The sequence below is a fragment of the Theobroma cacao genome, chromosome 10, assembly GCF_000208745.1.
Source record: "Theobroma cacao cultivar B97-61/B2 chromosome 10, Criollo_cocoa_genome_V2, whole genome shotgun sequence".
In the NCBI taxonomy this organism is placed as follows: Eukaryota; Viridiplantae; Streptophyta; class Magnoliopsida; order Malvales; family Malvaceae; genus Theobroma; species Theobroma cacao.
The window spans coordinates 7827873-7839867 of record NC_030859.1 but is presented as its reverse complement, the minus strand read 5'-3'; the positions used below and the strand labels follow the sequence as shown (position 1 = coordinate 7839867).

General features: G+C 35.7%; 1 protein-coding gene across 1 annotated transcript; it reads left to right on the top strand.

Moving 5' to 3' along the window:
* Nucleotides 842-6963, top strand: LOC108663606. The gene is made up of 4 exons (XM_018128823.1): nt 842-1078; nt 5269-5526; nt 5848-5947; nt 6755-6963. Exons 1-4 carry the CDS (start codon nt 842-844, stop codon nt 6961-6963), a joined length of 804 nt encoding a protein of 267 aa, XP_017984312.1.

The following is an 11995-nucleotide window of genomic DNA, read 5'->3' as shown; positions in this document are numbered from 1 at the left end:
AGCCGAACGCCAACATCATGAGGTCGAGAGGGGTCATTTAGAGATTTTTCTTCCTAATTTTCTCAAGCTTAAGCCTTCATCATTTTCAAGGTCTGATGCATTGGAGAAGCCCCAGATTTTCTTAGATAAGATGGAGAAAATTTGTAAAGCCTTGGGATGCTCTATTGTCCGATCAGTCGAGCTAGCCGCCTTTCAATTAAAAGACGTGGCGCAAGAGTGGTATAGTTCCTTATATAGAAGCAAACCAATAGATGCAGCACCGTTGAGTTGAAGTGAGTTCAGTATAATCTTCTTAGATCGATTTTTACCACTCAATGTATGTAATGCCAGAGTCAGGGAGTTTGAGGCTTTGATACAGACCTCGAGTATGACAGTGTCTGATTACGACTTAAAATTCTCACAATTGTCTCGGTATGCGTCTTATTTAGTTTATACAGAGGAGATAAAGATACAAAGTTTTGTGGATGGGCTAGTGGAGCCATTGTTTAGGGCTATGGCATCTCGAGATTTCAATACTTACTCCGCAGCAGTGGATTGTGCTCAGCAGATTGAGATAAGGACCAGTGAGAGTAGGGCTGCGAGGGATAGAGCAAAAAGGGCCAAGACAGAGGGTTATCAAAGTCGTAGAGATTTCAATAGTGGTATCTCATCTTCTAGCCATCAAAGTCCACAGAGGGACTCACAATTACCCCAACCGGGGAGTGATTCGCCTAGTGCTAGTGTTGGGGTAGAACAAAGAACCTTCAGTGTTCGGAAGTAGCAAGATTCGAGACAGGGTATTCAAGTTATCCACTCTTGTGATACTTATGGGCGACGACATAGTGGACAATGCTTACGTACTATGAGAGTTTGTTATGGGTGTGGTCAAGCTAGACATATTAGGAAGGATTGCTCGATGGCTCATCAATCACAAGATTCTGCTAGCGACTCCACCCAGCCAGCTTTCTCTGCTCTTTCAGTAGCTGCCTCATCTGATCGGGAGGCTAGTGGATCAAAAGGTAGAGGTGTTGTTACTTCCTTTCAAGGCAGGCCTTCCGGGTCTGGACGTCAGAGTTTCGCCAGTAGGGGTCAAGCAAGGGTGTTTGCTTAAACATCACAAGAGGCCCAAACATCAAATGCAGTGGTATGAGGTATTCTCTCAGTTTGTAATATGAATGCTCGGGTATTATTTGATCATGGTGCTACCCACTCTTTTATTTCTCCATGCTTTGCATCTCGTTTGGGTCAAGACCTTGTTAGGAGAGAAGAACTATTAGTGGTGTCTACTCCTTTAAAGGAGGTATTTATAGTCGAATGGGAATATGAGTCTTGTGTAGTTTGAGTCAAGGACAAGGATACTTTGGTGCGTTTAGTGGTGCTAGACACCATAGATTTTGACGTGATTTTGGGGATGGATTGGCTATCACCCTGCCATGCTAGTGTGGACTGCTATCACAAATTGATTAGATTCAATTTTCCTGGTGAACCATCACTTAGTATTCAGGAGGATAGGAGTAATGCTCCAACCAATTTGATATCAGTTATGGCTACCAGAAGGTTATTAAGATAGGGTTGTTTAGGTTACTTGGCTGTGGTAAGGGATACTCAAGCGAAGGTTGGAGATATGGGCCAAGTGTTGGTGGTGAATGAGTTCATGGATGTGTTTCCTAAGGAACTACCAAGTTTGCCTCCAGAGTGAGAGATTGAATTTTGCATAGATTTGATTCTCGACACTAGACCTATATCCATACCCCTATATAGAATGGCACTTGTGGAGCTTAAAGAGCTTAAGGATCAGTTAGAAGATTTATTGGATAAAGGTTTCATCCGTCTTAGTGTCTCACTATGGGGAGCACTGGTGCTATTTGTAAAGAAAAAAGATGGGTCATTTAGATTGTGCATTGACTACCAATAGCTTAATAAGGTGACAGTGAAGAATAAGTATCCTCTTCCAAGAATAGATTATTTATTTGATCCACTACAAGGAGCATAATGTTTCTCTAAGATAGATCTACAATCTCGGTACCATCAGTTAAGGATCCGGAATGAAGATATACCCAAGACTACATTTCAAACAAGATATGGGCACTATAAGTTCTTGGTGATGTTGTTTGGGCTTACGATTGCTCTTACGGCCTTTGTGGATTTGATGAATCGAGTGTTCAAGCCCTATTTGGACAAGTTTCTGGTGTTGTTTATTGATGACATCTTGATCTACTCGAAGAGTCGAGAGGAGCATGAGCAGCATCTTAAGATAGTGCTCCAAACTTTGAGAGAACATCGATTGTATGCCAAGTTCTCCAAGTGTGAGTTTTGGCTTGAAAGCATTGCATTTTTAGGACATGTTGTCACGAACCGATACTCCCCTCTAGCCCGTGACAACCGTCACGGTGTCCCGATAGACAATCATTACCCGAAATGTCAACCAGAACCCCGTAAGGCTTAATATCAGTTCCTCATTTCCCCTGTGAGTAATCGTTGCCAAATATCATGTTTTAAAAGGATTTAAGCTATTTCCAACTTAAAACAACAAAAAAAATGATTTCTGTCTCATAGGGGCATTTTGGTCATTTTTCCCTAAAAATTTTGAAACCAACTAAAAATGTAGTATACGAGTACAATACACATAATTCATAATAAAAACTAAGTTTAAATGTCTAAAACCTTCATTTAAAATGAAATTATGATTATTTGGATATAATAAGAAAGTAAAAAAAATATTCAATAAAATATTCTATTTTCTTATAAAACAATATTTTTAGAGTTATACGTAAATAATTTTTATAGCGTAAAAGCAAAATAAATTCATACATACTATAATATAGTAAGCCAGAGTATTTAATTTAATTTACAATAACTAGTGGGCCCCCGAATAACCAAAAGTAAGGAAGACTGTTAACCTACAGTTTGGAGGATTCAAATCCAATGGTAGCCTCGATGAAATCAGCTATCTACAGCCTATTTTGAGCCTTAAATTGGTGGAAATGAGGGTGGTGAGATTATATAATCCCAGTGAGTAAACAAACATCATTCAAAATATCTAAAGTCGAGTAAAAGGAGACGATTAAAATATTCCATCTAAATATGTATTTCATAACCTAAATATTCATTTCATTTAAATAGTCAACATGGCTTATGAGTATCTTAAAAGCTTGGCTCCTACCAAAATCATTCTTGGGAATACCTTGGCAGAGGCATTTAACCGAGTCCGCCAAGGCTGTTAAAAATTTCGTACACACGTAAACATATTTTTAGTTTGAAAAACACAGCCGTTCCTTGTCGTTAGTGACGTTCATCATCACAAGGTGGGTCGGCTTGTCGTGAACTCTAACCATACCTCAGGAGATACCCTACACGCCTCTCTGACTGAGGTACATATATATAACCAAATTTCATGCCCCTCTAATAGGCTGGTCTACAGAATCCGCCCACTACAGCAAGCTAAACCCACCATAAAATAAAATTTTGACAGCATGACATGACTAATATTATACTACCCAGCCTGTAAATGTAAAAAGAATAATTCATACAGTTCACAAACCACAATTCCAGCCAGTCATGCCAACACATTATCATAAGTCATCAATTAGAACCATAAATTTGCAACACATCAAGTGGTCTCCAGTTATTCTATTTTCAAAGCCATCATTCAATTTCAAGACAATTTATAAAATCATTTCATTTAAACACATTTTGTTTATAAAACCTAAAAATTAACCATTTAAACTCATATTCCATAAAATTCACAAAATCGAATAAAAATACCACTTTAGATAATTAAAATGATGATAAGGTTACTCACTATTTCGGGAGTCAAATTTTTAGAGTACTTTGACTATCGATCCTCGGGTACAATTTCTTTACCCTTATATGAGGATTCACCACCTATACATAATGCACAATCAAGCAATTTACCACATTGGTGCTAAACCGTTATAAATCTATATGGATGCATGAAATGGAATGCAAATTGTTCGGATTATTGTCTAAACACAGTGTTCTACACAAATTCAATTGTGTACCTAAATAATACGGTATTGGCCTAATTCGATCTATCACTCGATTAATTGGCCAATATGTCCAAATCAACTCCAATTAACTCCATTTTTCTTCCAATTCTCCAAATCATCAAATACAAGTCAAATAACATAAAATTTAGCAAAATCATCTTCACATTTTCCCTTAGGAATTTCGGCCATGGTGGATGCATCAATACTATAATTTTTCCTACTTCATTTTCTCACCATAATTCATCATTTCCTAACCAATTCACTTGAAATAAAATCAAATCCACCATCCACACTTTACATAGAAAATTCGGCCAATGATGGGTGATGGGAGGAAGTGAATTTTTTTGTTGGCTTTTCATGCTACACATCACTAACTAGCTAAAAACACTAAAATACATTGAAATCTAACCAAATCAAGCACCAAAACCCATCCCCCCATTTTCGGCCAGCAAGAGACCCATCATGAAATCATGTGATTCAACCATGGAAAATGAAAAAGGATGCATGGGAAAGGTAGATCTCAAGCTTTATTGAAAAAATCTTACCTTTTTCACTTGTTTCCTTGAATTTTTCCACCTTGGGTTTGTTCTCTTCCTTTTTCCCTTTGTTCTTGGTGTGGCCGAACATAAAGAGTGAAATAAGAGAGGTTTGTGCTGGTTTTTAATGTAAATTATAAACAAATCTAAGCTTGCCACTTGTCACCATTCCATTGGTCCATTTTTAAACTTAACAATTAAGCTTTCTTTCTCCACCACATAAAATCCTTCAATTATCCATAATAATATTGGGTAAAATCCATGTGCTGGACAAGTGTTGGGTGGTGTAAAATTACAATTTTACCCTTGGGGTGGCAAAATGACTATTTTGCCCTTAACCTCAAAAAAATACCGAAATTAAAATTCTTCACTTCTCAAACTTAAATTATACTCCAAATGATCAATCTTAGTCAAAAATTTCATCCAACACTCACATCTTAACCTCAGGTGGTAGAATGACTATTTTACCCCTAGGTCATGAAAATTCCAATTTGACTCCAAATCGGTTCTTGAACTTCGAATCACCATTTTGAATCATTCTAGGACTTTAAAATTCTCAATTTCATCTTAAAATCTCTTTTTGATCTAGTTCGAGGCTTAATTCAACTTAGTTGCACCACTAGGTACACTATCCACTTTTGACCATTTTTTGGGGCTTTCCAAGTTTGCAAGCATTCTGTCAATTACATGAATGACATGGCAAGTATTTTATAAAGTCGGGCTTGACACATGTGGTATCCAAGGATGGGGTACAAGTCAATCCAAAGAAAGTTGAGGCAGTAGAGAAGTGGCCAAGGCCGACCTTAGTTACGGAGATTAGAAGCTTTTTGGGTTTGGCTGGCTATTATCGTCATTTTGTTCAAGACTTCTCAAAAATAGTCACCCCTCTGACTAAGATAACACGTAAGGATATAAAGTTTGAGTGGTCAGATGCTTGTGAGAATAGCTTTGAGAAGCTTAAGGCATGTCTCACCACAGCTCCAGTATTAAGCCTACCACAAGGCACCAAGGGTTATATGATATTCTGTGATGCATTGCAGATTGGTTTAGGGTGTGTCTTAATGCAACATGGGAAGGTGATTGAGTATGCATCAAGGCAACTTAAAAGGCATGAGCAGAATTACCCCGCACACGATTTGAAGATGGCAACAATCGTGTTTGCCTTGAAGATTTGGAGACATAATTTATATGGTGAGACTTGCGAGATATATACGGACCACAAAAGCTTGAAATATATATTTCAGCAGAAGGATCTTAACTTGCAGCAACATAGATGGATGGAGTTGCTAAAGGATTATGATTGTACCATTCTCTACCATCCTGGTAAGGCAAATGTAGTAGTGGATGCCTTGAGTCAAAAATCGGTGGGAAGCTTGGCACATATCTCCACAGATAGGAGATTCTTGATTAGGGAGATGCATAGTTTGGGAGACATGGGTGTGCATTTGAAAGTTTCAGAGGCAAATGCATTGCTAGCATATTTTAGAGTGAGGCCTATTTTAATGGACCAGATTAAAGAAGCACAAAGCAAAGATGAGTTCATAGCTAAGGCCTTATATGATCCTTAGGGAAGGAAAGGAAAAATGTTTACCAAAGGCACAGATGGAGTGTTGAGGTATGGAACCAAACTTTATGTGCCTGATGGTGATGGGTTGAGGAAAGAAATATTGGAGGAAGCTCACATGGCAGCCTATGTGGTACATCCAGGGGCTATAAAAATGTATCAAGATTTGAAAGAGGTATATTGGTGGGAAGGACTTAAGAAAAATGTAGCTGAGTTCATCTCCAAGTGCCTGGTTTGTCAGCAAGTTAAGGCCAAGCATCAAAAGCCTGCAGGGCTACTACAGCCATTACTAGTGCCCAAATGGAAGTGGGAGCATATTGCAATAGATTTCGTAATGGGTTTGCCTCGGACAAGTGGGGGATATGACTCAATGTGGATCATAGTGGACCGGTTAACAAAATCAACTCATTTTTTTCTGGTTAAGACTACGTATGGTGCTGCTCAATACGCTCGAATTTATGTAGATGAGATAATGCGGCTTCATGGTATCCCCATTTCTATAGTATCTAATAGAGGAGCTCAATTTACCAGTAGGTTTTGGGGAAAGTTGCAGGAAGCGTTAGGCATTAAGTTGGACTTCAGCACAGCTTTCCACCCTCAAACTGATGGACAATCTGAATGGACGATACAAACATTGGAAGATATGTTAAGGGCTTGTGTAATAGACCTTGGGGTCAAATGGGATCGATATCTACCCTTAGTAGAGTTTGCCTATAATAACAGTTTCCAAGTTAGCATCCAGATGGCACCATTTGAAGCATTATATGGACGGAGATGTAGATCACCCATTAGATGGCTAGAAGTGGGAGAAAGGAAACTTTTAGGGCTTGAATTGGTGCAAGACGCCATCGAAAAAATACATATGATTCGGTAGAAGATGTTGTCAGCTCAAAGCAGACAGAAATGATATGCTGATAACAGACGGAGAGACTTGGAGTTTTAGGTAGGAGATCATGTATTCTTAAAGGTCTCACCAATGAAAGGAGGAATGAGGTTCAGCAAGAAAGGAAAATTAAGCCCTCGGTATATAGGACCCTTTGATATCTTAGAAAGAATTGGAGCAGTAGCATATCATTTGGCATTACCGCCAGACCTTTCGAATATTCACCCCGTGTTCCATGTGTCAATGCTTAGAAAGTATCACCCAGATCCATCTCACGTAATACAGTATGAAACCATCTGGTTAAAAGATGATTTAACATATGAGGAGCAACCGGTAGCTATCCTTGATAGACAAGTCAAAAAGCTTCGTTAAAAGGAGATAGCCTTAGTGAAGGTGTTATGGCTAAACCACACCAGTAAAAAGGTAACATGGGAAGCCGAGGAGGAGATACAGACAAAGTATCCACACCTCTTTAATATGTAGAGGTATGCTACCTTATAGTTTGATTTAAATTCGGGGACCAAATTTCTTTTAGTGGGAGAGAATGTGAAACCTCGACCTTCATAAACGCGTAACTCGAGGTGGAACTTATGTTTATAGATTTAATTTGAGCTAATGATGCTAGTTTTACATTACTTATAATTATTTTATGTCATTATAGGAGTAGGATCAAAAATAATTTTAATTGGTGAAGAAAGCTACATAATGAACAGTAGCCCTATTTGCATATGTTTTGGTTTTTCAAGTATATCTCCCACTAAATAAGTCAAATAACATGATGTTTGAACAATTAGAAAGCTAAGAGGCAAGGCTACAACTTTGATGTTTACCACTTTTCCCAATTCTGGTGGGAAGGTGGTCAAAATCTTTGTCGAAGTGAAAGAACTGCACCAAAAGAACAAAAATTGGTAGAATGTTTGAGCGTCGCGATGCTGAAAATTGAGAGCCGCGACCCTCACCGTAAATTCCACAAATAATAAGATTTTAGGGTTTTTGAAGCTAGGATTTTTGGGGGCTACTTAAGGGACCTCTTTCAGAGGATTTTGGACCTTTCCCTACTGTCAAAAGAGTAAAAGATTGCACAAGAACAAGAAGAAGACAAGTGGCATTGCTAAGGGCATTATTGTAATTTCATGAATAATTTGATAAGCTTTAACAATAAATATCTTCATTCTCCAGTACCTTCCTCAGATTTCCAGCACTTCATCTACTTCTTCTTCCTTTCTCATGTTTTCTCACCTTCCATGGAAGCTTGCTTTGAAACTTCCATAGATTTTCTCGAGTTAACCCCGATTTTCATGTTTTTGTGCACCCTTTCACAAAGTTCTTTGTGCTCTTTTACTTTTTCACCATAAAACCCTCAAAAGCCTTTCCCTAATACTTTCTCTCACTAATTGGACATTCTAGAGAGGGAAAGAGGGAGATTTTTCACAAGAAATTGAAAGCTTTTGAAAAGGAATTCAATTACCAAGCTAGCAAGGTGAGTATTGAAATTGAGTTGATATTTTTAGTTGTTGAGGATGGATGGTGGTTAGATCTATGAGTGTTTTGTAATTAAGGATTTATTCATTTTAGTGTAATTAGAGCAGTGAAAATAGATAGCCACTTAATGGTAGTTGAAAACTAGTTAGGAATATCATATACCAAGTAGTGAAAAATAAATCATCATATGATTCATACTTGAAGTGCAAGCTTCCTTTTGTTTTTCCCTTTGATGGATTCAAGATAATCTTTGCAGTTGTACCTCTAATGCCCCTTGGTTTTCCACAAAAATGGCATTTTTCATTGTCTTTTTTCACTCTTTCAATAGGCTTCATACCTTTCGAAGTTGATGCCTTTTCACCCTTATCTTTTTTATAAAATTTTCTTTACTTATTTTTATTTTTCTTAAAAAAGACCAGATGAATTAAAAGCTTCTCATTCGCAATGGTGTTCTCAGCCTATGTGAGCATATTCAATAAGCTCGATAAAGTTACCTCAATCTTGTTCATGTTGAAGTTTAACAGAAACTGTGCATAGCTCTCTAGCAATGAAGAGAGTGCAAGGCCTATGCTCAAATCGTGATCTGTAACCTAAACCAACTATTTAAGTCAAGTGATATATCTTATCATTTTAAGCGCATGAGGCCTTACTAGGCTTCCTTCAAACATCTTACATTAGAACAATTCCATTGAAATGTTGAATCTCTTTGTGTGACTTTCCTTATCAAACATTTCTCTAAAGTTTAGGATAATATCCAAGGCATTCATAGTTTCATGTTGCTTTTGAAGATCTAAAGCCATACTAGCCAACATCACACATATGGCTTGATCGAGATCATCCATATAAACTCTATAGGCCTCATTTTCCTCATTTGTAGCATCATTGCTAGGTTCCTAAAAAATAGGACCATCTAAGACATAAGCCTTTTTTTCTTGTTTCAAAACAAGCTTGATATTGTGAAACAAGTCAATGAAAGTTTGGCTTGTTAACTTGTTTGCATCAAGTATGCATCTAAGTGACAAACTGTTCGCCATGATCAATTTATATCGTATAGAAGCCAACATATATAAAGCTTAATTATTAATGCAAATTATGTAATCATAAAGACAAGGTTTAATAATCTTATATGATTATTCTCAATATTTTATCAAAATAATAGCCTTTTTCTAATATTTCTAGAAATTTAATCTTTAAACTTTTTATTGAGCTAGGACTCTTTTCATCCCCCATGACCTCGAATGACTCAACAAGCCATAATGAAACTAATTAGGTAGGTAACTTAGCTTTCCAATTATATCTTATACAACTCCTAGATTAGTTAGGTGACAACTTCTTGTCAAAATGCTTCATATACATTATGGCTAATTATAACTCTAATACTATATGGTCAAGTGTGATACATCCAAACAACATGGTACTAGTTGAGTAAGACCCACCAATAACTCAAACATACTCGTGTAAAAGTTTGGCCTTGAGTGACTCAACAAGCCTCTAATTAAAAAAGCAATCTAGTTATCTTGTTATATGGTGTAAAGCAACTTTTTTACTCAATATATTAATGAGGGATTTTATTTATTAATTCATTAATTAAGGTTTCATTGATTTGACGTTGCTGACATACATAACATTTATGCATTTCACATATATCATATATATATATATATACTATCACTTGCCAACTACTAGGATAATTATTGATTTTACTAATACTAATTTCCCCGAGCCATTAAGGAATTTAGTTGGTCAAATTCTTAAGGGATTTTACAAACATTGTCTTCAAGCTTTGCTTGTAATCTCCTTAAATCTCCATGGTGCCTTTAGATCTCCATCTTTAAGTTACAAATATTTTTCTATCTAACCATCATTTGACACTTTGATTTAACTAATTACATTCTATAATCAAGAAACCTTGAGTTACATTAAAGGGGAGTTAAGTGAGAAAAGAATTTTACAACTTGGAGAAAATAGAAATAAGGCAAGGTATGCATATCCTAGTTCAAAGCAAATACCATGAAAAATAAATTTAACCATCCATGGCCTAATCTTTTAAGGTCTTAGTCCAAAATCATTCTCATACTTTATAATCACAATCAAAAACAGAGAAATAAATGCAAGCTCAATATCACTTGGTGATATTGTGTATCATTTGAGAAAGCATCAATTAACTTACTTAAAGCGCTTGACTAAGATTATTTGGTATTATTTAATTTAGTATTTAAGAAATTCCCAAACACTTAAAGTAAACCTTTTACTCCTTTTACTTAAATAGAAATCCATTGAAATAAAACTTTCCATTTTAAGACTTTTTATTTCAATTCTTTCCATAATTAAAACTCCATTTAATTTTGGAAATCTCATTATTTTATATAAGCTTCCTAAAATGTATTTAAGACAACATTTTAATTTCTAATATTTAGAACATCAATTAGTTTTCAAAATTGTATCCTGTCCAAGTTAAATGGTGACTTAACAAATTTTTGAAAACTTCTAGTCAAATTAAAATTTTAAGAAAAGTTCAATACTATGACATAATTTTAGAAATTTCTTTTAAATTAGAAAAATATTTCCTATGGATTTCCCAAATTAAAATGCTATCCTTAATTTAAGGAATTTCTTTTAAAGTAGGAAATATTTTCTATTCTTTATGAATCACCCAAAATTAAAATTCTATCCTTAATTTTACAAAATTCACTTTAAAGGAAGAAAGAATTTCCTATTCTTTATGAATCACTCAAAATTAAAATAGATGACATTTAAGTGCTCTTACAACTTCATAAATCATGACTCAAACTCATGAACAAAGCTACTGAAAATTTTCAGCAAGTGTGTTTAACAATTAAATGCAAAATTTATAGAGAATTAAGCCACCAAAACCGATCATAGTTGCCTAAAATTTTCTACATTGAATCTTTGTTGCTTTGGAACTTGAAAACATGATTTTTATAAATCTTTTCATACTAAATCAAGTCTAGTCGAAACATGAGGTAATTTAATTTGATAAAACTAATTTTTGACAATTTTAGAAAACTACTCATAATACTTACCCAATACTAGCAAAAAAATCAACACACTAGTTTCCAAAAACAACTCAAAACTATTTGGTTTTAACTTGGCTTTGCAAACCTTTTAATCCATTCATTACTACTTCACTTAAACATGATTTTAAGCCTTATAAAATATGTTTTAGTGGATTAAACATATGCTATTAAGATTTAAAATAAAATAGAAAAACAAATTTTAAAGAAAGCCTTTAAAACTAATATATACCAAATCAACACAAGTCACGATCCGGAACTCCCATCGGGCTTGTGACAATCACCGCGACTTCTCGATAGGCACTCATTACCTTGAATGCCGATCGAAACCCCGTAAGGCTTAACATCAGCTTCCGTATCTCCCCGGTGAGCGACAATTATTAAATCTCGCATTTCAAAAAATCATAAGTCGTTTCCAAGTTAAAATAATAAAATATTATTTTTTGGCTCATAGGGGCATTTTCGTCATTTGTCTTCAAAAATATCGAAACCTGCCAAAAACATGG

Coding starts and splice junctions, on each gene's coding strand:
- LOC108663606 (XM_018128823.1), top strand. CDS start 842: ATGAGAGTTTGTTATGGGTGTGGTCAAGCTAGACATATTAGGAAGGAT. Junction 1,079..5,268: donor CCAGTAGGGGTCAAGCAAGG/GTGTTTGCTTAA, acceptor GTGGTATCCAAG/GATGGGGTACAAGTCAATCC. Junction 5,948..6,754: donor CTTGATTAGGGAGATGCATA/GTTTGGGAGACA, acceptor CTTGTGTAATAG/ACCTTGGGGTCAAATGGGAT.